We start from the raw sequence: 11,582 nt of genomic DNA, 5'->3' as shown, positions 1-11,582 counted from the left end.
TAAATTCCGCATTCACTACATTTTTGAACGATCTAAGTGTTTCGATCTTGCTAAGAAAAGCCACCGCCATAAAGCTAAGCAAACAAAGAAAAAGAGGAAGAACAAAAGAAGCAAACAAAAGAACCCACACGAAAATCGGATGGAAAACGACCTTAACGATAGCTAGAATGTGATGGAAAAAAAGCGAAAAACATTGAAGAAGGTTAGGAAAATACGTATGTGATGAAATTTAAGCCATAAAATTGGTAAATTAGAAGAAAATTAGGGTAAAAATTAAGATAAACTTACCAAAAATACAACACTCGAGGATGGGAAGAAAACGAAAGATCACGCCACGCACGAAAATACGGGACAAAGAAAAGAATTGATTCTTCTAGAACTACCAATCGAGTAAGAGAAATAGTACCTGAAAGGAGAACGTTCTAGGTGCGTGGAGAAATTGTGAGAAAATACGGAGCTATAAAAGTAAAATTAAAGAGATAAATTTTGTACAAGGTGAGTTTATATAATTCAAATAACGAAAAAAGAAAATGGCAATTTCAGATGGATAGGTTCACAACCTTCAGGCTTCAAGTTGAAATTTTAGAGGAGGTACAATTCCACCATATCTATTCTTCAAGTTGCGTCAAATCAATGGATATATAGTACATATAATTTGATGACCATGATGAATTAATGTGATTTGATGCAAATATCCAGTGTGTTAGTATCTTGCTCTTTGTCCTAACTAAAGCACTGTCTTTGTGGAAAAATTTTACAATGGTAGAGGCCCAACCAACAATAGTTGTATGAGGGTCCATTCTATTTCTAACACTTGGATAGTGGGGTCCATTTACATATTTTACATGCCACTCACCACTTACCACCCCAGTCCCCCTCTTCCCCCACCCCTCTTCTTCTTTCATTTTCTTTTTCTTTCTTATCTCTATCCAATATCCAACTCCCAAATACAATTAAAAAAAAAAAAAAATTAGCTCAATTATTTCTTTAATTTATGGCACAAAGGCTCTATTTTATTTTATAGGATTGGCTTAAAAAATAAACCAAAAGCAGAAAAGAAAAGAAAAAACTATACTTGTTACCTTAGGATCTGTAGTTACGAAGAAAAAGAGATCATGTTATTAATTATTACATGCTATTTAAATAAATATTCTATATATATATATATATATATATATATATATATATTATCTAATCGATTTATATCCTAAAGTGTAGGGGTGTTCACGGTTCAGTTAAGAACCGATCCAAATCAAAAATCGAACGACATCGATTAAATAAACCGATAGTTATTTGAGTTTGGTTTGATTTAAAATTTTAGAAAACGGATAATATTTGGTTCGATTTGGTTTTTTTAAAAACAAACAAAAGAAAAAACCGCATCAAACCTACAAATTATATACACAATTTTTGTAATTATAAATATACAATATATTAATTTTTATAAATAATTTTAAGTACTTTGTTTAGTTTTTCATCAAAAATTTCTTTATCTGTACTAGGCTAATGAATTTTAAACCTTAAACTCATTTCTTAAAAGAAATTCATGAATTCAAACTCATTTGTTCAAAGAAACAATTATGAGATTAACCTTAAAAAAAATGTATGCTTAAAAATGTTGAATAATAAGATTATTTTTAATATTAACAGTTTAAAGACGTTACCGTTTATTTAACAGAAAAAATGGTTATTAGTAATTTTTTTAATCAAAAACATCAACTGCTTATTTTTAGCTCCAGTATCTATATCCATTTATTTTAAGGGCGTTTAAGTTATTTTAACAGAAAAAAGGTGTCTATTAGCATTTTTTTTTTTTATCAAATACATCAACTACTTATTTCAGCTTCAATATTTTTATCTGTTTATTTATAAATTCAACTTAAGCACTTAAATAGTATTTTTAAGTACTTGTTCCTAAAAATTACTTAAATTCAGCTAAACCAAATAAACTCTAATTTTAGTATTTTTCTTTAATATTTAGCTATGGGTACATATTTCCAGAAACTTTGAGAAATAAGAATGATCCAAATAAAATAAATTAAAATGTTTTGCCGCATCAGTCTCGTTTATTTTCTTTGTATGCTCAACTCCTTCATTTGCTGTCTTTTCTTTAGTTACCAAAAAAATATTAGCTTATCTTTTGCTTTTCTCATTTCCAATTTGTGTAGAATTGCACTAGGTCATGATTGAATAAGAAAAAGAAAACCAAAGAAGAAGAGGGGTGGGCGGAAGAGGGGGACTATGGTGGTGAGTGGTAAGTGAAATATAAAGTATGCAAATGGACCCCATTATCTAAGTGTCAAAATTACAATGGAGCCTCACACAATTATCGTTGGTTGACGTATTTCACAATATTTCAATTAATAAATTATCTTATAGTAAAATTTTCTAAAATGCCAAATTAATTTATTTTATGAATTAAACTTTGAAGTGCTGGTATGTGGGTCATTGATCCAGACTCCAGAATCCATTACTAAAGGGAAAGGCCCACCCGAAGAATACAAACCGCCCGCTATGAACACACAAGAGAGAGAGAGAGAGAGAGAGAGAGAGAATATTTCAATTAATAAATTATCTTATAGTACAACTTTTACAAGTTCTAAAATGTCAAATTAATTTATTTTATAATCTAATTAAACTTTGAAGTGAGAATCAAGTTACTTCTCTACTAAAATTACCGACTTTGCCTTGAAGCATATATATGTATTTGTCATTCCAAACTAATTGTGGGTCATTGATCCAGTTAAACTCCAGAATTCGTGAGATACTAACATTACAATTTATTGTTAGGTTTTGAAGTATATAAAGGGAGAATATTGATTTGTTAAGGATATAACTTAATTACCACACCGAAGAATGGTTACAAATTTAATAGCTCGTATTCGCCCGCTATGAACACATGTTAAGAGGAGAGTGGAACAAATCAGAAGATTAAAATGCCATAAAAGACCCGCCCAATTCATTTAGGTTTGGGCATAACTTTAACTTTTGGGTTACTACCCAAATTATTTTTTTATTTTGGTCGAGCGGGATTCGAACCCGTAACTTCATATATTATTTTTGGAAAACAAATACACTACAAATACGGCTTAAAATTTAAAGACCACAAATTTGAGGGGCAAAATTTAAAGACCACCCCAAACGAAGGGCAATCCGCGCAAAAAAATGTATTTTGAACCGCTTAATTCAGTCCATTAATAAGTAGATTTGAAATCAAAATTATATATTATAACGTGTAGGAATGCTTTTAACAGTATAAAACGTTTTAGGAAAATCGTATAATTTGATTCGAACAATATTACATTAGCATGTTAAAAAGTATTTTTGGATTGCAATCACATTATTGTGTCTCTTACTTCACAAATATGCCCAAGGACTAAGAGAGTCATCTTGTTTCTCGGATTTTCATTCAGACTCCAAATTTCAAAGTGTATTGGTCGGTGCAAATATGCAGCACTTTAACGAAAATACATTTTTCTTGTTCTGGAATTTGCTGTTACTGTTAGTTCTCCAATATCCTTTCGTAGATAAGTCAATACTCCCTCCATAGCAATAAAAAGGAATCCCTGACGCTTTTTTTTATGATAGTCCAAAGATATACTCATTATGTTTATTTTTATTTATCCACTATTGACTTTGCACGTTCCTTAAAAATTAATAAATGAAGTATATGTTTTATCAAAATACTCATATCAATTGGTATATAGTCTCAATAGACTTGAGAAATACTTTATAAATGACTAATAATGTTAAGGTAAAACAAGAAAAAAATTTGTCTTCTCTTGATATGCTAAAATAGACAAATAAAAGTGAAAAATTGTTTTTAATATATTGGGCAGGTAAAGGTGAAAATTAATTATTTTTTTCCAAAATTATCCATATCTTTAATGACTATATTTAGTTTTAAGAAAAGTTTGGAAGAAGCAAAAATGTTATATTGATAAATTATCCTTTAATTAATGTCTTTGATAACCTTTTTTAAAAATATATTTATTTTGGAATAGGGAGAGTATCTTTCGGAATACTTCTTTGACGACTACTACTCCAGCAATTATTTAGGGCTTGTTTGGAAGCCACCCATAAAATTGAAATTGAGTGTAATTAGACAATTTGACATGTTTATCAGATCAAGTAATTACATGGTCAGCATGACCATGTAATTGGGTGTAAATGTGTAATTGAGAAGGTGTAATTACACTATCCAATTCTCAAGGGAAGGTTGAGAATTGCGTGTAATTACACCCTGTAATTACAGGGTTACTTTCTAATTTCTTTTCTTTTTAATTTATTTTTTATTTCTATTGTTATATTTTCTTTTTATTTTTATTTCTATTGTTTTATTTTCTTTTTTATTTTATTTTTATTTTTAAAAATATTTTTTATCTTTTATTTTTTTTTCTTATTTCTCAACCTTTACTTCTTGTGATTCCATGTAATTGCTCTAATTTTTTTTTAATTTTCTTTATTTAGCGTACTACGTTATTATTCTAGTTTTTGAAAGTACACTTCCTAATATTAAAAAGGACGAGTCATTAATAAACTTGACATAAAACGAGTGATGTTATTAAAGTAGAATTCCGTTGTTAAATGAGGTTATAGACTTATAGGAGTATATGTTTTCACTTTCTTTTGAAATACATTTACTTTAAGTTATATTGGGATTTGACATAAAAGTATCATGTTAATTTTTTTTTTTTTTTCTGGATTTTGAATTTAGATTATATGTTTTATTTCAATTTATTTGCTTTAGTCCTATTCACTTGTTGTTTTACATTATTGCATGTTGCTCATTTTCCAGTTACAATTGATAAATTAATTTGTCAAACATTTGAATAATTTTACTATGACATTATATGTATAATATTAATCTTTTTGTCAAACATCCAACCCATGATATTCTTACAAATGTGTGCTTTTAATGTTTATAATTAATTAAATATAAATATTATTAATTTGAAATATATATATAGTTATTTTAATAATATTATTTTACAAGTATGTGATGATTAATTAATATATTTTCAAGCAACAATATGTATCTGAAATACCTAATTTAATATATCATTTTAAAGGCACATATTTGTCAAGTATTAATTTTTATTTTTAAATTAATCTAATTGTGTAATTACACATGTGCTATCAAACAATATACTTATAATAAAACTATAATTACGTTATGACAAACAAACAGGTCATCGTAATAATTATCTTGTGTAATTACTAGGTTGTATAATTACTACCCTAATAATTACGCCCATTCCAATTACCATGTGGCTTTCCAGACAGACCCTTATTTTTCTTAAGAAAGAGAGAGATCTATTTGGTATAGAAACGATAACATATTCTAAGCTAAGAAATCATAAGAAAATACACGATATTCACAATGAACCAATAGATCACACATATAGGAGTTGGTGTGTATATATATTGCTATTAGTCTATTACAAACCAAAGTATATTCCTAGAAAGAGAAGTACGCCGGGGCTGTTAGGTACAGGAATATCATTACATGTGATTGCTGATAGATCAGTCATCTTCATGATCAGTATTATATTATCATCTCCTGCAAATTGCTGACGGTGTTAATTTGTCGTTTGTATATGTATTATTCAATACTCAGATTTAGTCCCAAGAGATGGGATAAATTAGTCCCAGGATTATAATTCTGGGATAATTTTGTCTACGTACCAAACGACCTCTTATGTGGCACATTACGAATTTTGAAAGTCAAATGAGTTTTTTTTTTTTTTTTTAAAGAATGAATATTGGATCTAACTCAACCCCAAAAGCTAATTTATGAGGAGAGGATTTAATATGGGTACCACTATGGGTCCTGCTCTGATACCATGTAAAGAATGAATTTTGGACCTAACTCAACCCCAAAAGCTAGCTCATGAGGACAGGATTGCCCAAGTCCATATAGGAAGTCAATTCATCCCCTAAACCACTGATGTGGGATATTTTAACATTATTTGATCGAGATTTTCTTATATGTCTTTTAAGTATTTTGAATTGTTAATTATTGTGACTTATGGAGTAGTACTTTTGTAGTTTCCAAATATATAGAACTTATTTGAAAAAACTTTAAAAAAATTATGTCCGAATTCTTAGTCAAAATTAGAAATTTAACTCTCGAAATTCGAAGTATGATAAATTGGGACAGAGGGTGTATGTCTTTCATGGAGGACTTCTCATTTTTTTTTAATTCAGAAGAATTATCTAATGACATATGGCCATCGGTCATGATATGAGAACTCCGATTCCTTGCATGTTAAGTACTTCATCAAATAGCTTCATTTTAAGAAATTGAGTTTGAGTCTAGTGCTTGATGTTTAACAAAACAAAAGAGATTCTGAGACGTGTTAGAGAAATAAGGAAAATAGGAGAGAAATTAAGTGTAATTTCAGTTGGTGGTGAACTAATTAATTAAGTTTTGGTCTTCAAAACATAAAGCACTTTTAGCGTTAATATCAGATTAACATGAATTATATGAGACTTCTTTGTCTATTATAGAAATTTTAGTCTCTTAAACCATTTAATCTTGATCTTGCGTGGGAAAGGACACGTTTTAATCTTAACTAATACTACCTTCGTTTATTTTTGCTTGTAACATTTCACTTTTCGAGAATCAAATTTGATTAATCTTTGAAACTAAATTGAACTACATTACAATATTTTAAAATGGGAAAAGGTGCAAAAATACCCCTCAACTTTGCGGTTTAGAGCAGATATACCCCAGTTATAAATGTGGTGTAAATATACCTCTGCCGTTGCAAAATAGTGCAAATTTACCCTTTTTGCTGACAGTTTTTTTTTTTAAAATCATTTAGTTTATTTTTTAATTAAAAAAATACGAAGTGGCTTTAAAAAAAAGTCTACTCATTTTTTTGAGTAGATATATTTTTCTAAAGCCACATGATAAATTTTTTTCTGGTGGATCGGGTCTGGTTCGTTTAAAAAAATGGGTAGACTTATTTTTTCTTAAAGCCACGGAGATATCTTTTTAAACGAACCAGACTTGACCCACCAGAAAAGAGTTTAGCATGTGGCGTTAGAAAAATATATCTACTCAAAAAAAAAAAAATGAGTTGACTTTTTTTTTTTAAAGCCACGTGGCATTTTTTTAATTAAGAAATAAGTTAAATGTTTTTTTTTTAAATGTCGTTAGCGAAAAGGGTATATTGCACTATTTTTGTAAGGGCAGAGATATATTTGCACTATTTTGTAATGACAAGAGTATATATACACCACTTTTTTAACTAGGGGTATATCTCACAAAGTTGAGGGGCATATTTGCACCTTTGCCCTTTTAAAAGTAAAAGTTAAATGTTCGAAAGCTATACAATAGTTATTACAAATTGCAATTCTTCTCATATTAATTTGATGAAAAAATATCTCTTAAAATATTGGTCAAAATTCATATATTTTGACTTTAAAAAAGCAAAACGAGACAAGTAAAAGCGAATAGTATACCGTAAGCTGCTGTTGAAAAAAAATGTACTGTTAGTAACTTCAATTACCTAGGTGGGGGTGGATTGCTTAAAATAAACGCAATTACACATGGAATATTACTTACCTTGATCTCATCAAAGCAATTATGCCAAAGGCTTAACATATCCCATTAGGTTCTAAATTACTGCATATTCTCTACTAAACAGAAAATTAGTAGAATAAATTAAAAACGTAACCACACCATGTACCTGCAGTAAGGTTCAAGTTAAAACTGACCGCCCAAAATAAATCTATTGGCAAATTGCTTCATCTTATTAATATCACCCAGATATTTAGCGGTGCAGATATGATCCGTTCATCTTTAATTAGATATTTTTAAGTTGAACCCTGTAAATGAAAAAATTCTCAAGCGCCCTTAAATGAGCTCTAAGCGGCCTGAATTCAAATTAGTTGATCTAGCGGATTCCTGATGCCAAATGGTAAAAAAGAAGGAGTTATTTTATTAATTTATCGAATCATATTGCATACTCGACACGCCTATTTTTATCAGTTGTAGCAGGCAACATATTTTATTTTCAAGATTTTAAATTCCACATTTGAGGATGATATGGTGATATAAGAATTTATTTACACAGATGGTGTTAGGTCGTTTGGTTCATGAATAAGGTTGAATATCCCAGAATTAAGTTTGAGCTTAAATTTGATGAAATATTATACCGTCAATCAAATAAAGTATAAATTTAATCTCAAACTTAATCCTAAATATCTCACCTTATCTCATCAAACTAGGTATTATTTTATCCTATCACCCAAGTGGAATAAATTAGTTCAAGAATTATAATCCTAGCGCGAACCAAACGATCCCTTACTATTTTAGTTAACAAGTTTTACAGGATAGATGCACTTTAGCTTTCCATAAATATAAGGTGTGGTGTGACAGAATTCCTACTCACAGCTACCAGAACCATTCCTATTTGATTATTTTTATGTTTATTTTTTCAACATGAAGAAAGTGGAGAAGATGCTTCTGCAAATTTCACGTCAACTAGAAGCTATTAAACCCTATATAAATATTAGATACAGCAGATATCTAGGGATAACGCGGCTATTAAATATTTCAAAAACCAATTTACAAATATTGCTAGAATCGTGGTGGCCGGTAAGTATTTTTTTTTCTTTTTTCATATGAATCTTTCAGATATATTATGATGATGATTCAGAGGTTTTAATTTTTAGGGTGAAGGAACTTGGTTTTTGGACGGCCAACCTCACATGCATTGCATATGATCAGTTATTTACTGGAACCGACTTTCTCATTTTCTTCTCAATTAAATTTGAAACAAAGGTCATCGTTAATGATCGTAGATTACATGAAAGAGTTTAATTTCTATATACTGACATGACAGTGTAATTATTTTGATAATGTCATATCATGTTTACATCGAAATCTATTACAATAAGTTAAATATATTATTTACACTGTTAGTGTATATACGTTAAATCTTCCATTGGAATGATTTTTGAAGCAATATAGCAAATGGATTAATTAGATTATTAGATAGAGGTCGCATCTGCATAATTGGTTGACTATTTCTTGTCGATCAAATACCTTTGACTTTTTAAGTATTTTATGTTGTTCTTAACCAGTAATCCTCCCCATGCAAAGGACTATAAATTTGGCATATAGTTCTTAAGCTAATTAACACACCAAAAGCTTTGTTGATTTCCCTTTCATTAATTGCTATGGATATGAACTTTCCTCTTTCTAATTTCACCTTATCAATCATTTTCATAATTGTTTTTTCCATTCTCTTAAGACATTACAAAATTGTCCACAAACACATTACCAAAAAGAAACTTCCACCAGGAGAAATGGGGCTACCATGGATTGGTGAAACCATAGAATTTTACAAAGCACAAAAAAAGAACAAATTATTTGAAGAATTCGTTCAACCTCGAATCGAAAAATATGGAAAAACCTTCAAAACAAAACTCATGGGAGCACCAACAGTAGTTGTATGTGGAGCAGAGGCCAATATGTTCTTCATGTCCAATGAATTCAAATTGGTAATAAGTTCTTGGCCTACTTCTTCAGTTGAGCTCATGGGAAAAAATTCAATTATGGAGAAAAAAGGCGATATGCATCGATTTCTTCGTGGGATTATTTCATCAAGTCTTACATATATTAGCCTAGATGCAATGGTACCCAAAATTTGTAACACAATTCAATCCTACTTGGAAAAAAATTGTCATGGCCAAGAAGACCGGACGATTAAACTTTATCACCTTACCAAATCCTTGACGTTCAAGATTGTATTCGAGTGCTTTTTAGGGATCGTAGTCAAGCCAGGATTACTTGAAACGTTCGAGAGAGTCTTGGAAGGGGCATTTTCGCCCCCATTTAAGTTTCCAGGATCTAAGTTCTCGAGGGCTATAAGTGCAAGGATGGAAGTACAGACATTTCTTGTTGAAGTTATAAGGGAGAAAAAAAGAGAGATAGAATTTGGACACGATCAGGGAGAAGAAGGGAAATCAGACGAGGCATTGCTTTCGCGATTAGTGAAAGCAATGATTCGTGGTGAAGTTAGTGAAGACGAAGTTGTTGATAATGTTGTTTTGCTAGTGTTTGCTGCACATGATACCACCTCTTTTGCTATTGCTATGACATTTAGGATGTTGGCTCATCATCCCTCTTGCTATTCTCTTCTCTTTCAAGGTACGTATATAGAAACTAGTTATACCATAATTATTTCAATATTTTCGGTTTGATTCTCCACACTGAACTGATTAATGTGAAACTTTTTAACTTATGACAGAACATGCTAATATAATGAGTAATAAAAGACCAGGGCAGATACTCTCTTTGGAAGACACAAAAAAGATGAAATACACATGGCAAGTTGCTCGAGAAAGCATGAGGCTATTTCCTCCTATCTTTGGTTCATTCAGAAAAGCAATTGCTGACATTGAATTTGATGGATTCATTATTCCAAAAGGTTGGAAGGTAAGAATAATTATCAATCTTCATCCTATTACAAAATTACTATTGTCACAATCATCATATACCAGTATCACTATGGGCCCGCTTAAATTTTTTAAAAAAAAAAACTTTATAAAAAAAAAAAAAGAGAGGCTACAACCCCAATTTATTTTTTTGGGCTTTTTTAAGAACAAAATGGGCTTATAAGTTCACTACCTAAACACTCAAAAAAAGTGAAAATGTACTTTATGCTGTTTTCAGCAACTTATAAGCCAATCCAAACGGGCTCTATGTCTCAATGCCAAATAAGTTGAGGTCAATACGTAAAACTAGAGATCAATACGAAAAGGATGCTAACTTTATTTGCTATGTGCAGGTATTGTGGACAACATATGGCACACATAATAGTCCAGAGTATTTTAAAGAGCCCCAAAATTTTGATCCAAGTAGATTTGAAGAGCCTGTTCAACCATATGCATTTATACCATTTGGAGGAGGACCAAGACTCTGTGCTGGGTACCAATTGGCAAAGCTAAACATTCTTATATTTGTTCATTATATTGTGACAAGATACAACTGGTCCTTAATAAATCCTGATGAACCAATTGTCATGGATCCCCTCCCTTTCCCTTCCCAAGGAATGCCCATTAAAATTTCTCCCAAGTTTTAATGAAATAAACTCTGTTATCACTTTAGTCTTAGGACTTTTGGCTGATTTATGTCAACTAAGTATCATAAGTAAATTGCTCCCGGTTATTCAATCATTTGATAACCAGTTATGGGACTTCATTAGTTATCACCATGAACAAATTCGGAAAAAATCTTATGTCAATACCCTTTAATTTTCATATTACTCTTCGACAAAAAGGAATATTATCGTCCAGAGATTCCAACAGGGATGGGCATGACTGCGAAAGTAGAAAAGTGTTAGGAGTTTGGTTCATGAATTTATTTGAAATATTGTTTTCTATCAATCAAGTTGGTGGATTTGTATAGCAATAGTCAGAACAATGTTGACAGACTGAGGTCATTCAATTATTGACTAAGGGGATTGTCAATTTCATTAGGCCCGGTCATAGAACACAATTTAATATGACTTGCAACATTTGGAAATAATGTGACGATATGTTGAAATCAACCAGAATAAGAC

At 30.4% G+C, this 11,582-nt stretch overlaps 1 protein-coding gene across 1 annotated transcript in view; it reads left to right on the top strand.

The window, feature by feature from the left end:
- Nucleotides 1–11,318, top strand: part of LOC132038319 (taxadiene 5-alpha hydroxylase) — a 14,857-nt gene extending 3,539 nt beyond the window's left edge. The window contains exons 2-4 of the mRNA XM_059429000.1: nt 9,148–10,168; nt 10,269–10,456; nt 10,809–11,318. Coding sequence (XP_059284983.1) covers nt 9,148–10,168; nt 10,269–10,456; nt 10,809–11,102 — 1,503 coding nt within the window. The 3' untranslated portion in view covers nt 11,103–11,318. The remainder of the gene's footprint in view (nt 1–9,147; nt 10,169–10,268; nt 10,457–10,808) is intronic.
- The last annotated feature ends 264 nt before the right edge of the window (nt 11,319–11,582 follow it).

The sequence above is a fragment of the Lycium ferocissimum genome, chromosome 11 (assembly GCF_029784015.1).
Source record: "Lycium ferocissimum isolate CSIRO_LF1 chromosome 11, AGI_CSIRO_Lferr_CH_V1, whole genome shotgun sequence".
Taxonomy (NCBI): domain Eukaryota; kingdom Viridiplantae; phylum Streptophyta; class Magnoliopsida; order Solanales; family Solanaceae; genus Lycium; species Lycium ferocissimum.
Note: the sequence above shows the minus strand (reverse complement) of the source record. Positions and strands in the feature narration are given on the sequence as shown.